Source organism: Echiichthys vipera (genome assembly GCF_963691815.1).
Source record: "Echiichthys vipera genome assembly, chromosome: 1".
NCBI classification, from domain to species: Eukaryota; Metazoa; Chordata; class Actinopteri; order Perciformes; family Trachinidae; genus Echiichthys; species Echiichthys vipera.
The window spans coordinates 18,236,853-18,259,140 of NC_139826.1; the positions used below are offsets into that span (position 1 = coordinate 18,236,853).

The 22,288-nt window shown below is 39.1% G+C and overlaps 3 protein-coding genes across 3 annotated transcripts; 1 reads left to right on the top strand and 2 right to left on the bottom strand.

Annotated features, from left to right (window-relative positions):
• Positions 1-673: 673 nt before the first annotated feature.
• Positions 674-5,026, bottom strand: LOC310951607 (uncharacterized protein; the record flags this gene model as incomplete). Its single annotated transcript, XM_083919920.1, has 8 exons — positions 674-792; positions 1,214-1,304; positions 1,529-1,581; positions 1,684-1,845; positions 1,940-2,119; positions 4,483-4,582; positions 4,745-4,847; positions 4,935-5,026. 8 exons carry the CDS (start codon positions 5,024-5,026, stop codon positions 674-676), a joined length of 900 nt encoding a protein of 299 aa, XP_083776046.1.
• A 2,082-nt stretch (positions 5,027-7,108) lies between these two features.
• Positions 7,109-15,685, bottom strand: LOC310948377 (uncharacterized protein). Its single transcript, XM_083915469.1, has 10 exons — positions 15,565-15,685; positions 15,407-15,468; positions 15,213-15,321; positions 14,302-14,456; positions 14,039-14,178; positions 13,740-13,902; positions 12,030-12,123; positions 10,892-10,970; positions 10,034-10,104; positions 7,109-9,947 (listed from the first exon to the last, which is right to left on the bottom strand). The coding sequence occupies exons 1-10, from the start codon at positions 15,576-15,578 to the stop codon at positions 8,942-8,944; spliced, it is 1,893 nt and encodes a 630-aa protein (XP_083771595.1). The 5' UTR covers positions 15,579-15,685; the 3' UTR covers positions 7,109-8,941.
• Positions 15,686-17,501: 1,816 nt separating this feature from the next.
• LOC310951613 (uncharacterized protein) lies at positions 17,502-20,346 on the top strand (the record flags this gene model as incomplete). Its single annotated transcript, XM_083919930.1, has 9 exons — positions 17,502-17,526; positions 17,660-17,727; positions 17,919-17,966; positions 18,051-18,115; positions 18,222-18,259; positions 19,116-19,195; positions 19,760-19,822; positions 19,991-20,041; positions 20,270-20,346. 9 exons carry the CDS (start codon positions 17,502-17,504, stop codon positions 20,321-20,323), a joined length of 492 nt encoding a protein of 163 aa, XP_083776056.1. The 3' UTR covers positions 20,324-20,346.
• Between the last annotated feature and the right edge of the window lie 1,942 nt (positions 20,347-22,288).

Below are 22,288 nucleotides of genomic sequence, written 5' to 3' on the forward strand. Positions count from 1 at the left end.
GCACTGTTTATAGACTTTATTGAAGTGATACACACCGCCACTACCTGACAGTCTTCATTTTACAGCTTTAGTATTTTAATAATACGAAGCAAACACAAAACAGGTTGTAAAATAACAGATTTCACCATGGACTGCCTCAAAATTGAGTATCTCTTTGAGAATTCTTAAAAACTGGTAAACCAAAGGCATTAAGGTACAGGAATCAGTAGGACACGGGCCTATAAACTCTGAAAGACACATCATGCCTCTTTGTTCTGCACGTCATTTACTGTATGTCGGCTAAACGTCCAGTACAACTCAAAGCTATTATAGAGCAATAACTGATCCCGCACTGAAGCGAAATAAGATCTGTTTACTCTATGAGCTTGGTGTCATGTCAGTGAGTTTGAAGCACTGGACCATAATGAACCCAAGTGATGATGAAAGAGGTGAAGCTTGGCTTGGAACAGGATCTTCATCTCCGCATGCTCAGCAGAGAGGACAACTGACTGACTGAGCAATATTCTCCGCTCCCCCTCTCTTGTTTCCCCTTTTCAGTGGTCAGCTCAGCAGACGGACAGACAGTGGGAAATCTGCTGAAGGTTGGCAAGAAAAAAACCTGAAGCAAAAGCAAGCTTTCAATCAGATGTGGTTAACACAGAGAGCAGGAGGATGAGGCTGTTTGGTGCCATGGCTACAGCATCAGCGTTTGCTGATGTGTGGACCAATCGGAGAGCTCCTTAATGTAGTTTGGACCGAACAGATCACAGTAGTTCTCTGTGTGCAGAGAGTACAGGTTATCATCACCAGCACCTGAGGGGAACAAAACAACACTTGAACACACAGCAAAGAAAGAAACTGATGGGAACTCCAAGTTGTTATAAGCATCAGTGCATTATTTTAGCATTATTTAAAATTCTTTATCAACTACAGGATATGATTATTCACACACACACACGGACATTTGGCCTCAATATCTAAACAGAAAAGTTTGGTATAATTAAATCTATTTTTCCGCTACTGATGCAATCTGACTGATTTTGAATTCATTTATCAGTTTTTTTGAAGAAATCATAAAACTATAGGATTAAAAAGGCTTTAGAGGTCAAGGACTGCCCTTATATACACAGACGCACAAAAATATGTAGTGTCTTACACAGTGGCGTGCACATACTTTTTGAAGGGCAGGGGCAAAAAGAAACCCCCCACTCTCCGAGCATGCCTATGATCTTACAGTGCCAGTGCTCCAACAGTGTGTGTGTTCTCCATCCTCTCTGCTCCACAGTCTGGTTCCAGATGTCTGTGTTGCCCAAGTGATCCATCAACTACAGGAGGCAAAAAACCTACAATCAGTAAGTCAGGCGGTCAGACATCTAGAGCCCCGTATCTACAGAACACAAACTGCATCTAGAAACATGCAACTGATCTCTAAGCAGTTAAGTCGAATAGGATGCAGTTTCATAAGGCAACCTTTCCTTCTTTTAAGGGACTCAGTCAATCTGTGAGAGAGTCTCTATGCAGGATAAACTACACATGAAATGTCTTATACCTTGAACACAGCGTCATTCTGCTCCTGGTCCTCTGGTTTCACCTCCCACATCCCTGAACGACAACAGTAACTATCATCGTTACATGGCTTCAGAGTTTTTCAGGATCAACAGTCGGAACAACCACAACAAATCTCTTTGACAACAGGCGTCTCACCGTGAGTTTGCGTGTCGCTAAATGCGTCTTCTGCAGGGGTCTCCACCTTCTGTGTTGTGTCTGAAATGGGTCTTGTTGTGGTGGGTTCCCAAGCGTGTGTAGTGTGTGTATTATCATGAAAACTCGCCTGTCTTTCTCGGGTCCTGCTGAACGACCTCAGCCCTGAAAAAAGGGACAGGACAGGACCATCAAATGAGGACTCTCTGAGGGTGCATCAGAATATGTTTCATAAATATATCTTTAAGTTGTGTCTCACCTCTCTTGCGTTTGTGTGTTTGTGTGTTGGGCAGAATCCTGTAAACTCTGTAGGCATTGCTGCCCCTCTTCCTGCTGTGCTCCTGCAGCTCACAGATGTCAGGCAGAGAATTCAAGGCACAGCGGAAATTTGCCTTCCATGTCTTGGGATCTGGCTTGTCTTTGCCCGGACGGTACCGTCCTGAAGGGAACAAGTGTACAGACAAGTATTGGTCTGTGTGTGTATTGTTCTAAGTTCTTTGGGATGGTCCCCTGTTAACCCACTTCTTTTCTACAGTTGTCTACGCTGGAATATCTGTTGCTATTTGGTAATTTGATTAACACAAAAAAGTCTAGAAATCTAAAATTTGTAAGCAACAAAACTGTTTGTCTTTTTTATACACCTCAAGATGGTGATTATTATTATTTTTATTATTATTATTATTATTATAAAAACTTGAATCTAACCAGGTAAGTACCATTGGGATTACAAAATGGCCACAATAGCAGCAATGCAGTGTTTCAAACAACATACATGCAAACACTAAAAACAAAACAAAACCCACTATCAACTCACAGAATGTCTCACTGCAGCAGGGTGTGAAGTGTAACCACTGGGGGTCAGCAAAAACAAGATTTTTAGGGCGTTACAGAAGAATTCCTGCATATTTAAAGCCTGTGTATTAGCCATAGATATGGCAATGACTCCTATTATGTGCTAACTTTGCACTTGCCACCTATCACTGTAACAACTGTGCTGCGACCATTGATCATCAAGTGTGTGACTCCATCCAGTGTGTTGAGTTCTCATATTTAACACTACGTGTTATTTGGATGACACCCAGTCCTTTGAATAAAATTACAAGGCCTCAGTAATAATCACTGGAGCCTAAAAAGATCCACTACGGATCATTTACAGCAGACAAGGACTAACAAGAAGAAAAGGGGCATAGGTATCAGCAGCTGCGCTCCAAACTTCAAGGGCCCCTAAATGTTTTGTGTAATGTTTTGCTTAATTAATGTTATATATATATATATATATATTATTACTTTTGCATGGTTTTGTTTAATTAAAATCTCTTGAATACTGTGCTGACATACCAATTCTGCACAGCCTCTGCCTTTACATATTCACTGAATGTTTTTTCTCGATCTTGTGAGAAGCAATTCTGCTGTACTTTGACAGCAATACGATCACCCTGCACATCCACAGCAACTGACCTGGAGTTTTCCCATGAAGTCATGCACAGGTATACAATCACAAAGCGTGACTCTCCCAAGAAGTGTGTGTGTGTGTGTGTGCGTGTGTGTGTGTGTGTGTGTGTGTGTGTGTGTGTGTGTGTGTGTGTGTGTGTGTGTGTGTGTGTGTGTGTGTGTGTGTGTGTGTGTGTGTGTGTGTGTGTGTGTGTGTGTGTGTGTGTGTGTGTGTGTGTGTGTGTGTGTGTGTGTGTGTGTGTGTGTGTGTGTGCGCGTGCGCGTGCGCGTGCGCGTGCGTCACAGCTATCTTTGTAAAGACCAATTCTATAATTTTGAGGTCATTTGGGCCGGTCACTACACTTTTTCAGAGGCCTGTCTGTCAGAATAATGGTCAGGGTTAGGCATTCAGTTGTGATGGTTAAGGTTAGGGTTATGGGGTTGGAAATGCATTATGTCTGTGAGTGAGCTCACTAAGATAGATGTGCAAGAAGGTGATAGATTCAGCTGTATATGTTTCTTAGTCTGTGCGTTCTGGACACAAAGTAATCCACAAGAAAGCAAAGAAAATAATTCAATGTTATTTGATTATGATAATAAGGTAGACACAGATTGACTATATATCATTTGCGCTTGATTGGGTGTTTCACATGTCTTGTGAACTTTGCATGTAAATTGTATTTACAAATGAAGGCAGCAACAGGGACAACCAGGAAAAGTTAGAAATGTACAATGTACAAGTTGCACTTGCTAATAAAAACAGATGAACCAATCAATCTTTTCCCTATTTTAGGAAGATTGTTTGGCATACATTGCTGCTATTCAAGATTTCTGTGCAATTGTTATCAACCATGTCATCACTAGGATGATGATATGAATGAAGCTAATCTAGAAAAACGCTAAACAACCGTCGGTGCTCTTCACTGGAAATACTTCGATAGAAACGTGTCTGCATGGAAATCTCATTTTAGTTTAATTTCAATTAAAGTTTGACATCACAAAAGTATTGATCGGTTTGTTTGGCAGACCTCCTGCCTGCTTCTCCAAACTGTAGGTAATACAGTGACTGATACGGACCTCATACAATGCTATTTTAAAGAAATGAGAACTATCCCTTTAATATCATCACAATGATTTCAACCATATTGCCCAGATCTGACTCCAGCACTCTATTCTATTACATCACAAATATACGGTAAGTTGCTGTGGTTTTTTAACTTTTTTTTTTGTTCTGCATCAAAGCATCAGCATGTGAGTGTAAACGTAACACAATGTATAAAGTAAAGTGCCTTAAATTAATATAATATGAGCAGTCAACACAAAAAAATTATCACTTAGCTGGAACACAATGTATTGGAGTGGGGGTCCTACCAGTGTGCATGGCCCAGCTCCTGAAGAGTGTAGCGTCTCGGTCAATACTCCATCCGTGACGAGCAGCATGTTTCCACGGGATTTGGAAAATTTGCGCTGACTGTAGAATAAAATACAATGAAATAGCGTTGAATATATTGTTACTAAGAGTATTTGTATGAGTCATTATTCTGTCTGCTGTCCTGAGTGAAAGAAAAAATAACCACCCAGGTGTGTATGCATGTGTTTGTGTGTGAGATGAGGGTGAGATGGAGGGGTCTACCTGGTCCAGCCAGCTGACTCCTGGATACCTCCCAGACTGAATCTGCTCCTCCAGCCACGGCCTCAGCCTCATCCTGCTTGGTTGTTGCATGCTGCAGTGCAAGCTTCAGGTAGAGACGTGTCAATGGCTAAACGAGAGTTTCAGCAATAACAGAAAATTCCTCAGGAGTACAGATTTAATCAGAAGTCACTCCAGACATCCTCCCCCCTCTGCTACATTCTTCCAATGAAACACCTCACAGTTATGACAGTCCTTCTCTCCTCCTCCTCCAAGAACCTTCATCACTGCTTAAGTGGCTCCTCAAGTTACAGGAAACACTCTATATACTGTAATTTGTTCTCTTTATGAAAACCAATTGGTAATCATGTGGTTGTGTGTGACCAGTCTTATGCAGCAACATTCTCTTAAATGTATTTCCTCTTATTTTGATTATTTATTTGAATATATGATTGCTGCTTGATTTTTTTTCAAGTTATGTATTGTCATATGCACAATTAGCAACCATTGGCATGAAAAATATCAGCTGTTGCTATACCAATGCTGTTCTAGCATGTTTTATTTAAATAAACAAGGTACTTTTATTTTGTGATGAAAAAACAATAGTGAGAAAAAGTAACCATTATGTCAGAATCGATTTAAACCATGTTTTTTTTTTAGGGCTATAGGATTCATAAATGAATAGGAAGTGTAGAGGCCACAGTTTTGAATGACATCACTAGTTTCTCACACTGCTCTGGTTTGATCTTGGTCCATTCTTCTTCTGTCTCTTCCATAGTTCGGTAACTGTAGTGGGTTTTGTTGCCAAGGATTTTCCAGAGATTCTCTATGAGCTTTAGATCTGGACTCTGGGCTGGTCTTTTCATTCATTCATTCATCTTCAGCCGCTTATCCCATGGTCGGGGTCGCGGGGGTTGCTGGAGCCGATCCCAGCTGACATCGGGCGTGAGGCGGGGTCCACCCTGGACAGGACGCCAGTCTATCACAGGGAGGGCTGGTCTTTTCATTGTTTCAATATTCTTCACTTCCATGAACTGCTTAACCTGTTTTGCAGTGTGACGGGGGACATTGTCTTGCATGAAAATTGCTGCTGATTGGGAAGTGAAGGCATTGAAAGTGTCCAAAGGAGGTTTCCGTAAACATATTCATTCACCCTGCCATGTTGCTTTACAAGAGGCTAAAGTTCAACTTATTTGGGTCTGATGGGGACCATTATGTTCGGCATCGGACTTGGAACAATTTAACCCAAAGTGTGTAAAGAGGTCAGCTCAATTTAGAGTAAGGAAGTCTCAGAGTCCAGATCTAAACCCCATAGAGAATCTCTGGAAAATCCTTGGCAACAAAGTCATGGCTAAGAAACCCACTACAGTTACTGAACTGTGGAAGAGAGTGATGAAGAAGGGACCAAATCAAACTTCCTATTAATTTTCTAAACCGCCCTAAGAAAACGTATCAATCTTCTCTTCTGACACAATGGTTACAGTTCTCTAATTGTGTGTGTGTGCGTGTGTGTGTGTGTGTGTGTGTGTGTGTGTGTGTGTGTGTGTGTGCACGTGCGTGTGTGTGTAACTTCACATGCTTTTGCAACAGACAGTTCCTTTACTTTGACATTCATAGAAACATTTTTTTTATTCTGTTAAATGAAGCAATTTTGGAAGGTAATATAGAGTGACTGCACAGTTACAATTATCAAATGAGCATTGGAAAAGACTACTATTATATTATAGTGTATTATTTGTACATTACCTAACTCACTATATATGACAGCTGTTTTAAGATACTCTCTTTATTCTAGTGGCACCGAAACAGTATCAGTATTCTCATGGTAAAACTAGACACGTACACATGATAATGTAAATAAAGTTACACATCTCTTATAATTATATATTGATATGAAATAAATAACTAATTAGTGATGTTGAATTATAAGATTGTCGTTATTTTTCTGATTATAGTAAAATTATATTGCATTATCAATATTTTAAAGATTCAGTCTCATAATTATATAAACTTGTTTATGTTAAAATAATATCATGAGTAGCCGAGTCAGTTAATCTGTACTTTCGACCAACCAACAACTTACATACCTGACTCTATAAGTTCCTCCAATGAAGCTATAAAAACAGTTATTTGAATATGACTTGGCATTTCTTTAAGATGGGACACAATAATGAAAAAAAGGTTAAACTCTTGTCAATTTATCCAAACCACAATCTTCTCACTGCATCTAGTGTAATTTTCTGATAATTTACAAAGTCTTTTGTTATAAGAATACAATTAGAGTGAAAATTGTTTGTTTTACAAGCATTCGAAACTCAGCAGCAATGTCTGTTTAAAGCAAAAACAACTCAAGATAATATGAACAACTTTTATTTGAAATATTTTCTACCGAAAAAAGGTGCCACGTTCAGAATGTGAATCATAACATTTGTGATGAATACAGCCTACTCCTCTAAAGTCACATGTGTTTCTGTGGAAGTGGCTCAACAGTTCCAGAGAATAGCTATGAGGAAGTAATTTCACAAGCCTGACTAGTACCTGCCCATCATGACTTGTTTCAGACACAATGTTTAGTCGTTTCAGATGTAATTATTCTTAAAGGGCTCATTATTGATGTCCCAGTAAGGGAAAATATACTATTTTCTAGTGATGACTCCCCTGGTCAAATCAAGCCAATAGAGAGCCTGAAATTATCAAAAAAAAAACTAAAAAATGTCTCTTCTGTTAACTATTTCCCTGAATACTATAGACTTGACATGATTAACAGTGACATGCTTTAAACAACATTTAGGGAATACATTTGCCAGGAGTTACGTGACAAACAAATGACCTTGTACAGTAGTTGAATATGACATGTGAGATACGGACGTGAGCTGCAGCTGTTCAAGCATTTGCAGCAAACACACATTTAAAACTCAAAACAAGTGCATTCTTTTTATGAAAGAGCTTTCTTATATGTACAAACTTTAAGGATGCCCCCCCCCCAAAAAAAAATACATCAACTGATGTTAAGGTGCAAGGACACAAACAAAAACAAGTCTCAGACAGACTTTATAACAGTTGATAAAATAATGTCAAGTGAAAGTTAATCTCTTAACTGCTCTGGAGCTTTCTGTCATATCAGCTGATGATAAGATATCCATGACAGGCCAAACTCAATTCAACTCCATTTCCGATAGAATTTTGATGTTTTAATTAATATGAAAGAGATTCTCAGAGAACTAATGTAAACATGGTTCATTATTAAATCCTTGTTAATTAACGGCAATAATCCTAATGTCTGTGTAACTTTCAGAAAAACACTTATTAGCTACTAAAGTAGTTGCTGCCGTTATAGGACGGCCGGCAACTGCAGGTCCAACTCCAGGACGCTGCAGAATGTATAATGGGAGAAGAGCATGTGTGGTGAGAGGTGAGGGACTCGGGAGCATGCAAAACATCACATCCATTGGTGTTTCCTTTACACAGAAGTCAGTCTACATGCTGTTACAGGCAACTAAGAAAGTCGGTGAAGGTCTCAATTTTTAAGTTACAGAACAACCTGTTCACCTACTGGCAATAAAAAAAACAATTAAAGCATGTTAAAAGTTACTGCTGCTCCTTCGCATCAAAAGGGGGCAGTTGAGGTGGTTGGGCATCAGGATGCCTCCTGGTTACAGTCAGTGAGTATGGAGTCACCGGATGCAGGCGCAAAATGTGCAGGCGCTTTCTTCAGAGACTGAACCTAAAGACGTACATACTGGAAATGGCCATACCAGTTTTTCCCACACCGAAATGTAGTCTTCGGAGCATTACATAGCCCTCTTCCCAACGAGCTAGCATGACATGATTGATACCAACGGATAAGGTTGTATAGTTTCATGATACCAATATCCTCACATTAAAATGGAGCCCGCAACAGCCTTTTTGATATTGGATCATTCAAAATGAACAATGATTTGAATCGTAAAATTTTTGTTTTAAAAACACAAACAAAAAAAAACCCAGCCCTAATCATGTGGTATGATTAGGGCATGTGTTGGAACTGAATGGATCTTGAGGTGAGATTGTTTTGCTGTTCAACAAACTTTTGAACGTTACAGATAAAAACATTCACACCATTCACAGTCTGCTACATCATCCTCTCCCGTTCTCTCCCCTTTCTCAACAAGTTATCATAGCAAAAATTGCACAAAAGGAGGAATGCATAAAAATTCAGCGCTACACACTCTGATAGCCGCTCTCTGTGATTAGTGACACAGACTGTTGAGCAGCAGGAATCAAAGAGAGAAAAGGTGTTTGGAGGTCAGAGAGGCACTGTTCTGCCTGGGCATTGTTAATGAAACCCGGGGCAACTGGGCTGAAGATGCTTTGAGGCATCATGGTGACTTCTTCATCCATATATTTCTTCAAACATTCCTCTATTTCCCCACTTCTCTCCCCTGAGAGCAAAATACCCGGCTGCTCCACCAGATTCTGAAATGCCTGGTAGTCGTCAACCACTGGAAGAAAGCCATGTGAACCTGCAGTTGCACCGCTATAGCAGGGGTTTTCCTCACATATAGTCGCACCTTCGTTTTTTCCATGTAGCTTTGTCGCACCGCAGACCGCTTCATCAAAGCTCTGGCACACGACCTCAACTCTGTACACAGGATCACAGGCCATCAATGTGTTGGTGTCACAAGAGATAGAGGACAAACTGGAGTCTCCTGCATATGAAAATCCCCCAGAATCTGCATTGCACTGCTGATAAGACTTGTCTGTTTGCATAACCAGTGGCAACTGAGCAAGTGGACAAGCAGGTGCCTGTTGGTCAACACAGGTCACACAATCAGCCAACTTATAATGGGATGCAGAGTCACAAAACATTTCCGCCTCCGTCTGGACCTCAGAGCTGTCCGTCAGAATTGGATGTTGGCAGCCGGGAAGGAGGAAGAAATAAGTTTTATTGACAAAGTCAGATGATCCAGAACTAGCGTCATCAGCTCTGACACCACACAGGTTGAAGGGAGCGGAGAGCAAACCACTGTTTGATTCGGTGAGTGAATTGGTGGTCAAAGGTGACGTCGGGATGATATTGGCGAAGGCCTTAACAAGGGCATCCTGAACACCGGCTAGAATGTCAGCAGGTTCTGTATTAGCATAACTGAGACAAGAAGAGCCAGTGCTGATTCCACTGCTGTGCTGAGGGCTCCCACTGCTAATGTCTTTCAGTGACCCCTTCGACCTGAAAACAAAGAAACAGGTTACTTAAACTGCCAATATGATCGCACAGAAATGCTTAAAGAAATGCACTAGCACAGCGACACTAACCATGGTTCATCCGCGACACGGGGCTCAACACTTAAGACCGAAGAGATGACGGTTGAATCAGGCTTCAAGATCTGCAACGAGGAGGACACAAACGATTAAAACGACAGATCTGACACATTCCAGTTAAAGGAGTAAAATTAGAAATGTTCTTTTCCAATATATTCTACATTAACTATTTAACAGTGCACAAAAAAAAACTATTTAGATTTGACTTGTTTCTGAAAGTATCTGGAGAGGCTCACAGTTATAATCATGAAGATGTGCGTCTAGGTTGGTTTAGTGACACTAAGTGGAAACCTCCAGGGCTGACAAATTTGAAGCCAACACGAAAATGTCAAAATCCACAGTTCCTTAGTCAGTCCCCATAGACCCCCATGTTACAATGCCCAACCTTTCAGCAAAAATAAAACATTTTACGTCCTCATACAAAAGACGTTTTTCATCTTATAACCAATTTCCCCATTCATGACAATTGTACGTGGGTGAATTTCTATACAACTTACCTGTTTAAATTACATTTGGCTTAAAGGTATGCAAAATTAAGGACATGTCACTTTGAGTGACAGGTGGGCCGCTAGCACAGAGTGTAGGCATCATTCGGCCCGCCTCCACACTCTACCTATTTGTGTCTATGGGTGACACCCATGGTTAACGGTGTTAACAGCAAATAGCAAACACCTGCTATGCAGCTACTGTCACAAATACGACGAAAAAAAAGCAACTGGTTTATCTCTACAATGCAGCCAAACAAAAATCAATAAGTAGTATGATTTCGTGGAATTCTTTATTCTTTATTTGTAACTACACTGTATGTGTAGCCTAATTAAGTAAACATTTTTACATCACTCTGTGACTCACCTCTTGCTCACTTGAATGCATAAGAAGAAGTTTGGGATTTGGACATTTGGCAACTGTGTCCCACCACTTTGCTTTGAGCCTAAAATCAATTGCACAAATATATCAACAAAAATCACACACATGACGAAATCACAATACAGTAGTTTAAACAGTATTAAAAGCTTCAGTAGGCCAATGAAAAAAACACACACAATCTTGAAACTGCTCTCACTGAGAAGCTGTGCAGTCGGGGTTAGCCTTTATCAAACCATGAATCCTGGTTTATATGCAGAGTTTAAGTTTCCATTGACACCACCGCCTCCTCGTTCAGATGGCGATGGCAGCAGCAGCAGCAGCAGCAGGCAGCGCTGCAGATTCAGCCTCTGGTTCTCATAGCAGGGTTATGCTGCCATCCGAGAAGAAACACCGGAGGCGGTGCGAGAGGAAACATAAAAAAAGCAGATGAGCCCGGCTGCTGGGCAAAAGGCTAATCCCAGCAGGCCAGCTCTGTCTGCTCCCTCAACAATAAATTGGACCATATCTGTATACAATTGCAGCCCTCAATGTACTGTGCTTTGAATCTAAATTTGTAGAACACAACGAAAGTTTCCCATCACAGGCTAGATTTCCTAAAGCCTGAAAACAGAGCCAAAATCACAAAGCAAGGTAGAAGTCTAGTTTTCCCTCATAACACTTGAATTGGAATATGATTTGTGAATGTGTGAAAACGACGGTATGAGCAGTACAAATGGGATGTATGCATGTGGGTTTTGAATATTATTATTTTGTTTTTCTTTTGTTTAAGACAAGAGAGGTAGGTAAGCACTGCAGAGCAGTATGCCGAGTTTATACATAGAGTAAGATCCTGATGGAACTGATTATGTATGGAAATGTTTTAAGTTGTGTTAAAAGGAATGTACTGAAAACTGCAGAATGTGTATTGGAAAAGAAAAGACTACCTAAGTTGAAAAAAATGTAAAATGACGGTGAAATCAAATGTAAAAATGTAAATAATATGTCTATTTATCAATTAAAAGATTAAAAAATGATTTTTTTTGCCAAAGACACCAAATATAAACTTTCATCTCCACTTTAAGAGAAAGGCCTTTCATGTAATTCACTTACAGAGAAATTACGCTTTTTTATCTGCATGACTTACTTTACATAACAGCCATAGATAGTACCACTGATGATGACTGCAGCAAAACAGAGGCTGATGATGATTACCAAGGCCAGGGTATTCAGGGACATAGCTGTGAAGTACAACAAGTATGAATACGTTTAGAAATCACTCCATTTTTGTACAAATTACATGTAGTAAAGAGATAAACTAGGGAGAAGCAGTAATGCTGAGGAAAGTCTAGAGCTGACAAACATCCGTTTTTTTTCTGCTACAATGACACCGGTAAATCCTACAGAGTGTATCAGCAGCTGTCTGCAGTATCACTTATTTTACAGTGACTTGTGATGAAATATTTTTAACTACATCTCATTACAAAAGTTCATATGTGCCTTATATGCACCAGTAATGTTAATGTGATAGATTTACAGACTAATTAGATAAAGATATGGATCGGTTTTCTACACCTGTGATAAATATGGCAAATGTTTGGTGTTCTGTTCACCTGAAGATGAGTTAGACTTGTGGTTAGCAACAACTCAAGCAAAAAGGAAAAAACGGTAGAGCACAGCATGCTTACTGGCTGTGGAGAATGCGAGTGAGCTTGGCTAATATATCCATGAGTTATCGGACACCAAAACACTGCACAGCAGTTTATAAAATACTATGAGACTCTCATGATCCACAATGATTATTTTACCCTTTGTCTTTACAATGTGGGGTAAACGCCTCCTTGTTGGTTTCAGTGGGACCACTGAGTTTGCACAGCGTGGGTCCGGTGAAAAGAATACACTGACTCAATGTTTGCCGCAATGCAATGCAATGTGATCTAGCAGAAAAACGCCAGTGAAGTAGACATGCAAGAACATATTCCTGGTGGTATACTCTGTGAGGATTTTTAGCTGGAAATAGAGGTTCTGGGCCAGTTCCAAGACAAGGAGGGTATGCAGGCAAAACATTTTCAAAACATACACATGTTATGTCTTGTTCCCCTTTGAACAATGTTTTCTGAATTTGTGTTTTCATGTGCACATGTAACTATTATCTTTTATGGTGTTGAATAATGGACAGAAACTTCATGATTTCACAGTAAAGTGGACCTTTGACCTTTTGGATATAAAATGTCATCACTTCATCCTGTTAAACATTAGTGTGAAATCTCATAATCGGTGTAGGAGTCCTTCAGTTACAAAAACGGACAGACGGAAAACCACCCGGCACGGATGCATAAAAAGGTAACACTGAGCTACGACATCTGCGGACGCCAGTCTGTTAACTCTGAAAGCCTGTATCAGTGGGAGTGGTGTGGTATGTCACAACAACTGAGTCCATGTAGCAGATGCATCCTCTTCTTGACACTGAACTAATGTTAATACAAATGCAGATGTATAATTAACTGCGGGGTGGGTGCGTAGCAGTTTGGTAGCACTCTCCCTTGCTGCAGTAAAGTTGTCATGTGTAGGTGACAGTTGTGGATGCACTATGAAATATGCCCTGTTCTATGTTATCCCAAACTGCATTTAATTATGGGAAATAGCATCATACCAACAATATTGCTTATGTTTCATTGTTTAGGAGCTGATTTAAAAAAATGACAAATACAGTTTACTAGGGGTCCTGGCTTGGAAATAATGGGTCAGACACTTAATATTTCACCTTATGAATGGATTATAAATAAGATTAGTGATTTATTTCATGTATAAGAAATATACATTATACTGAAAACAAACATAAAAAGATGACACTTACCGGTTGTGAATTCCCACTCTTCACTACTGTCACTGAACTTTTCACTCCAGTCTGTGTAGCTTTTCACGCTGACCACATATGTCGTGCTTGGCTCCAATTGACCACCAGGTATTTCATAGTAATTCAGTCCATCCATTCTAATTGGGTTGACGTATTCAGATACCTTGTATGGAGCAAAAAGAAACATTTTTTCCTGTGACAGTTTCTCTAACTTAACAGCAACCTGAAATAATTGCTAAGTCTACATCTGCAGGGCAAATTACCTCAGTGTTAAACAGTGCATATGACATTGTTCCTACCTTTTCTGTGTCTCCTTTTTTATGGTAAGTTACATTAGCAGTCAAAGAACCACTGAGAAAGCCCATGTTTGTCTTCCACTTGACTTCAAAGTTTCCATTCGATTCTTTCACTGATGTGATTGTTGGGGTTTTTGGCTTTACTGTAGAAGAAGAGCGATAAGGGGAATGTTTATAAATAAAAAAAAATATTTCATTTACTGTTTTTGGATCAGTCTTTCTGCAGATAAGATTAATGGACTTCCAATTAAAGGAAGTCAACCTACCGCTGCCTCTGACGTCTATGATTTTGGACTCTACGCCATGGCCTCCTTTCCAAACCGTGGCTGTATGAGTCTCCCCTTGAATAAGCATCATATTGTCGAAAGAGCAACAACACTGTCCAACAACATCACATTGTCTGAAAATGCAATGCTCCTTCCTGTGGATCACAAGATAGTCGACATTATACATCTTGTTTTTTTTATATTTCCCTCGGCTATATATATATATCTATATATATATATATATATATATATATATATATATATATATATATATATATAAATAAATAAAACTAGATAGACACTATTTTAGTGAAATCAACCAAAACTCATAAATGTATAATTTTAGCAGTGTAAATCGACCGGCTCTACAGTTAAACACAGTGGAGGAACAAGCACTGAGAGCTTTTAATGAAATAATACCACACTGTACACAAACTCTGTTACAAGTAAAAGTCCTGCAAAAGTCCCTCAAATGTATTTAAAGTACAAACAGTAAAAGTAGCCTACTCATTATGCAGCATTGTTTTTTTTCAGACCAATATAATACTGGATTGTAATTATTAATAGGTTAAAGTCAATATCTAATGTTGCAGCATATAAAGGTGGGACTAATTTGTATATACTGCTGTGTATATTAACCTAGCAATATATAATTTTTAAGGATATATTATTAATTATAATTTGTTGATAATATTCTTTATGAATAATCTGAATCTGTAAAGTAACTAGTAACTAAAGTTACCAAATACATGTGGTGGGGTAAAAGTAGAACAAAATAGAAATCAAGTACAAAGTAGGCCCTGGAAATTGTTTTCAAGTACAGTACTTGAGTATATGTACTTAGGACTGGTTACTTTCTATTTCCAACACTGGTTCAACACGTAACTAAATAGATAAAAACAACACCTCACCCATCACGGCCGTCATTCCGGAGAGTCAAATTGTATTCAGCGCAGTTTTGCGCTTCAAAGTGGCAAAACATCACTTTCTCATAGTCGTTGGTACAGTCCAGACTTTGGCCTGAAACAGACATTCAACGAAGAGGTGAATCAAGGTAATGGGACATTAAACGAGGCTGCACTCCACTTTAAAGGACCATACGTACCAGAGAGCGCTGATGCAACCCTCGAAATAAGCAGGACACAAGATACTATGTCGCGAACTCGTCTGCAAGAAAACACAAGAGCAGATATTTTCTTTACTTCAATGCGACGGATTTGATACTTTCACAAACACAGACACGTCCCAAAGACTCCGGGTTACCTCTTTAACTCCATGCTGAGACGAATGATTCCACTTCGCCCTTCGAAAACAACAAACCCGACTCAGCTGCGTCCCATTTCGTGGGAAACTGAACGTAGTTGTGTTGCGTCCTCACGGTGTCATGATGCCAGAGTCTCGTATCCTTCCTGATATGGAAAGCTGTTACTGGAAATGTTGCGCCATGAATTCAGTTGAAGTGCGCCCCACTCCCTTTTTCCTCAAATAGAAAGTAGACCCAAGGCAACAAAGCCGAGAGCAGAGTTTAGAAGAATAGCCTTCTGTAAATATAGACTATATATTAGTATATAGTATATATTAGATACAGCTAAAGAAAAAACGTGAAGGATAAGACTAAGAGCTGGGGCCATGTGGATTAACAGTGAAAGATTAGCCTTTCTTAGGAAATATATACACGGAGGAAAACGCTTAAATGTGCTTTTTTTTTTAAATTAGATACGTTTATTAAAATTTAAACACTAACAAGATACATAAAAAATACAGTAAATATTATATTACATACACACACAAACTTGGGTTGGGGGGATGTCTACGTGACAGTTTTCTGTCGACTTTTTTTATGCAAAATCATACTTCGTGTTGAGCAAGGGAGAAGTGTAAACCAAACTAATGTTCCTCCTCCAGGCTTCTCTGTGCCTTACATTGTTGGACGTAGCAGCTCAAATTGATGAAGCACACAGAAACAAACACCACCTAAGACGTTGGCTATGTCTGTAAACACGCGTTGCTTATGTTTCTTTTTACGTATAGAAATATGCTGTAGAAAGATTTCGCTTTCTAGACTACCTAACGCTTATGAATATAGTAGGTTGTACTTTTATGATTTATTTTTACATCATGTTTTGTCTAACCCCAAGAAGAGCATGGCTCATGTTTTGCATCCTAATAAAAATGTTAAATCCTTTTGAATATGCATAGGCCAGGCCTACTTACTGTTTCAAGTAGCTTATGCTTAAAGTGATCGCTCCTCCTGTGTGGAGGCGTGAACAGATGTGCACTGAACTCAAACACAGATCTATTGACATCCGCTGTTTTTGTTTACCAGACAAACATCCGAATCAGAATCAGCTTTAATGGTATTAAGTGAATGGTTCAGTAAGTGGATTTTTTGTCACTCTGAGTGGATACCAGAGTGAACAAAGGTAAACATATAGATAGATAGATAGATAGATAGATAGATAGATAGATAGATAGATAGATAGATAGATAGATAGATAGATAGATAGATAGATCATCATCATCATCAAACGGGACAATGGAATTGTAAAAATTGCAACAGTGTAAAGGGTGCTGTAACAAATATGGGATTATTGTTGTAACAGGTTGCTTTATTGGGATTGTTCCTGACACTATATCATTACTATATTTTGTTTTATGATATATTTCTCTAAAGAAAATTAAACTGTGTTGGTTACCCAAAATCTCATGACATTATTTTATGCAGTTAGTATTGTTGTACTGTGTGAGCACTTCATAACTAACACATTGAAATGCAGAATAGCTTTGTTAAGACTTATTTTGAAACTACCTGACCGGAAGTCCCAGTCTGGCTTCTCTCGTATCCCGTCTCGTGCGTCTCGTGCAGCTGTTCGCATGATTAAAATGTCTAAATCCCCATGTGTATCCAAGGCCTGGATCGCTCTGAGAAGACTTGACAAAAACGGTTCGTAGATTATTTTTTTTGTATTTTTTTCCCCGTCTTTATGATTTGTTTTGTTGATTTGTTTTTCAGCCACTCAAGTGGCTTCTGCCTGTGCTTCTGTGTCCATGGCAACCAGCCTCTTTAAGACTGTAAATGGAGATTATGCGCTCGTTTCGCCATGGACATGTTATAAATCCCGCACACTCACGTTATTCATGCATTAGTTTCTTTCTACTCAGCAATGGCCGGATGCAGCTAGTGCAGCTTATATCTGTAAATGGTCAAAGAGGAGAGCAACAGCTGTATTTGACTGTTGAGTGTTGTCAGCGTGTCCAGGGGCGACTCTAGAGTCTGTTAGGGCCCTTGAAATTTCACAGGGGGTCCCTTTAACCAGAGTTCATGGCCATTATGTTTCTCATGTTGTGTCTGTTGCAGATGACAGAGTGGTGGCTCTTCGAGAAGTGTCCATTCCCCCAGCAGCTGAGGTCACCGCGGTCGTGCAGGTGTGCAAATGGTCCGACTGTTGCTTTTATCATTGTACCTGCACAGTATGATCTTGTTCCCCTATTGCATATAAATACATACAAAGTTAGAATATTAACAAAGATAATTATTTTGCAAAAAAGACAAAATAACGTAAACTTTCTTTGTTGTTGTTTGTTTTGATGTTATGATATTTTGTATCTATTTTCAGATTATCACCACTGCCTTTGGGCTGAACTCTTCCAATGTCATACTGAAGGTGCAATGACTCTTTGGCCCTCACGTTCTGAATCTTTGTGTATGTCTGCAGAATTTTGTTTAAAAGAAAGAAATCTGTGTGCAGATAAGGAACCACCGTGGCTGTCTGATCCCTCTGAACAGCTCGATCGCTGTTAACAGCAAGCACATGTAAGGAGTCTTTTACTTAAATTAGTCCTAACATTCTTTACATGTACTCAGTGCATAATACTTTATTACTTATTGATGTCAACTGGTGACATGTTTTTCACCACAGGCCTTATGTGCTTGAGGTAGCCAAGATCTTTCAGCATGGTAAGAGTGGACTCACCTTTTTATTCTCTTTGGCAGTGTTTTCTTAAACTGTGGGTCCATATCTGGGGCCTCATTTATAAAGGTGGCGTACACACAGAAGAGGGCGCACACCATGTTCTAAGCATACTTTGGGGTTTATAAAAAAGCAAACTTGATGGGAGAATGTGCGGTTCTCCACGCACACTCTGACTCAGGTGTACGCGAAGAAACAGGAGGAATGAGAAACGCTACACCGTTCATGGTTCATTTGGATCTCTGTGAACAGGCAAATAACCTTCTCCAACAAGAACGTCAACTTCACATTGATTGTCATGTCTTTTTTTTGTTTTCCTCTCTGCGTTTCACATGATCTCGGTATGAATGAATATTCAGTTGGGGCGTTTCATTGACTATTTATAGGCATCTGTGGGCCTGACATGAAGCCGACAAAGCAATGCAATTTATTAGAGAAACCGCGTAGGACGTGAGTGCGCATGGTTTTATAAATCACAATATTTTATGCGCATGCTCGTCTTATGTTTCGTCCATACCTTGGACGTGAACCCTACACGCAGTTTTATAAATGAGGCCCCTGGACAGGGTCCTGTCATTTGGGCTTCTACATACACAACACTGAATATTTATTAGCAACAAGTAACAAGCACGTCTATAAGGAAGCCCTAAATGGTCATACATAACATACATTTTATTTCCTCCTTTGTATTGTATATGTAGTAAGCCCAATACACATGGTAGTTGCTTCAGAAATGTACTGTAATTGTGCTACCTTACTTGTGCCTAAATCCATTTCTTACACAAGTGAAACACAAAATTCAGTGTTTGATGTCTGTAACTGTCGTGATGTTTCTGTTCCCAGTCTGTCCCAAGCCCAGAACCATTCCCATGACGGTGATCAACAAGAGCATGAAGACCAGTCTACAGAGTATTGACAGGAGGGTAAGACACACAAAGCATTAATACAGTAACTAGTGGTGTGGTCACGTATGAGTGGTTGATTCACATTTATTCAGCAGTGCTGCTTCAATCATAAAATGACCATCTTTAGAGGGAGAAAACGTTCAATCGCCTGTCCTTCGAAATAGCCATTCAGTATGTTTTAAAGTGCCAATGAGGAGATGATGTAATACAGAAGAGCGCCACTGAGAACAAAACATAAATATATCTGCACTGGGAAGGTGGAAGTCACAGTAACATTTTTAAGATACAACACTTTGAATCTAGTGTGGATGCAAAAAATAACAATATGCAACAAACAGATCATCTTAAGTCTGCCCAGACCTGAGTTTTATACTGTTTAACTGTGAATATATCAATGTCTACTATAACAACTTACTATTACTATTACCTGTCTTGAAAGTTATACAAAATTTAAAAAAATATTAACACTTTACAACTGAAAATTACTTTTCAGAAAGCTTCTCTTGTTTTTGATTTAAAAAAAACGTATGTGAATGTCATTTTATTGCCTGCCAGAACATGAATTTAGTTGTTTTATTACAGATTCAGAGACTGGAGGAGCTTCTGCCTCAGATCAAACTCAGGCGCAATGAAAAACTAAGCCAGGTATTTAATAATAATCCATGCCTATGTTTGTAACCCTGGTCATTTACTTATGAGAAATGCTGCTGAATTGTATTTGTGTAAATGGCACAATATCAACAGGAAAGTGTATGTTATGATTAAACTTGTACTTTATATGCACCTGACCATGGCCTCTCTGTCCTCTCTCAGGAGATTGAATGTCTCAACCAGAAGTTGAGGTTTCTTCATAAGAGAATGCAGGTGAGTCATTAATTAAAAACATCATTTACAGTAATTTCATTAACAAACCTTGCACATCGCCCTTTTCCAGAACTTATAGTTGAATATTTAGCTGCAACAGTCTCTGAAAAAACACTTCCAATAAATATTTTGATATATTCTCCACGTCTCTGCATGGTTTCTGCAGTCTTTGCATTTCTTCCTGGATGTCAGTATCTTGTCATGTTTGCACACTGCCCTGCTCTGTAGGTGGCAGAGTCTTGCAGCTGGAAGGGGGTGATGACCAGAGCCCCTCTGTGGTAAACAAACAGCCACATTTCTGCCTGTTTTATATACAGTATATATTTAATATATGTATTTTCAGTAGATTAACTACTATTTATGGTCTATAAAACAGAAATCCTAAATATATATATTTTTTCTGCCTGGAAATGTAGTGTGGCAGTTGAGGAAAAGCATATTTGTAACACTTTTGTGTTTGGCCTTATCAACTATGGAAGCTCACCTATGATTTGACCAAATGACCGAATGTAAGCTGTGATGTAACCTTGTGTTGTGTGCACCATGGAATCAGTGAAATAAAGGAGAAAATGTGAAATTATCTTTTCTTTTAATGACTGGCTGAAATATTCAGAAGTGATCCTCACAAACCTTAGTATTGTAATAGGAAGTGCATCTGTCATCATTATAACTTTACCATCTTGGATTCATTTTTACTTAGCAGTTGTGAGAGAGGAAGCCAACCGTCACACATACTAGACAATTTCCTGCCACTGTCACAAATGATGCAAATACGCTGTGAACTTCACAAAACAAAATAAACTTGAAATGGGTACCCAAGACAGGTCAGTTTTTTAGAGAAATGTAATGATTTTTATTCTGGGTGTCAAACTGATCCAGTTAAGGGCCGTGTGGCTGCAGGTTTTCATTCCAACCAAGTAAAAACACACCTGACTCGACTTACTCAATCACCTGAACTGTCTTCACACAGTTGATTTGTTGGACCAGGTGTGTTTTTGATTGGTTGGAATGAAAACCTGCAGCCACACGGCCCTTTACTGGATCAGTTTGACACCCATGGTTTAAGTGAACAATTGTTAAAACGGGATGTAAAAGGCACTTGAGTTCAGAGCACATCTGTTCCAGTTCCATAATACACACAGGAGTGTTAATTATAGTTAAAACAGTAAGTATGTATATCAAAAAACACTTGTGAGAGTGCTGTTTATATAATGCCTGAGTATTATATATTTTATCACAAGGATTCTTTGTTGTATGTAATTTATTTCTGCTTCTTGGGGTACCACTGTAACTGTATTGTTGGCTACATATTGTTTAAAGTTTATTGCCAAAGCAAAGTTGCCCCTTGGGAATGGTAAAGTATATATTTTAAATCTCAGTTCGGGTTGGTCGGAAACCACTCCATCGCCCACTATTTTCATTACTCCCTATCAAACATTCTTTTGTATGGTTCCACTTTAATTCTCACACTTCCGAATTATCCGCATTTTTGCATGACCCAGTGTCCTTCAGCTATTTTATGCATCTATCAAAGGTGAAGTATTGCACTGTGAGATTTAGAGAAAAGTGTAATGTCTCTAAAGTGGACACATTTCTAAAAGCATTTAAAACACTTTCAGACACAAAAAGGCATTCAAATAGAATAGGCCCAGAAATAAATGTCCAGGTTCTTGTGTCCTTTGATAATGCTCTCTCTATAAGAAAGTGAAATCTCTAAAAATTAGAAATATATGTTTTTATGTTAAAATTCCTCAAGATTTGGCAGAGAATTTAGACCTTTTTTCCCCTCAAACTAATGTTCCACATCCAGTTCGGTAGGTGGCAATAATGGACCTCCAAGCTTGCTCTCCAACCAACAGCAAATCTAAACAAGCAGAAGAAGTACGTTTTGAACAAGGTTAATTAATAAAAAAAACTTCCCGAAAATGTGATAAATTCCCAATAACGTAAAACGGTATAACATTATTACATACATTAAAAATGTTATTATAATATCAGTCAGGATATTCTATTACATTATTGGTGAAGTAGACACACATCCACAGGTTGTCTTTAGAAAAGGCTTGTCATATCTATCGAAGATGAGTGCTGGTAACTTTTTGTAACAGACTGTGCTGTGTTTATGTGTGAAAAGGAGGTCTGTACCTCTGAGTTGCCGTAGGGCGGAACCTGTCCATAGACTGTATAAAAAATGGACGTAGCCTACCCGTCGGGGACTGTTCTCTCAACTTGATCCAATGGTACTCG

Bases quoted from the DNA above. Each gene is read 5' to 3' on its own strand.
- LOC310948377 (XM_083915469.1), bottom strand. The intron at 14,179-14,301 runs GTAGGTTGACTT...CTTCTTCTACAG, and splicing joins CATAGACGTCAGAGGCAGCG to TAAAGCCAAAAACCCCAACA. The intron at 10,105-10,891 runs GTGAGTCACAGA...TCCTCGTTGCAG, and splicing joins TGCATTCAAGTGAGCAAGAG to ATCTTGAAGCCTGATTCAAC.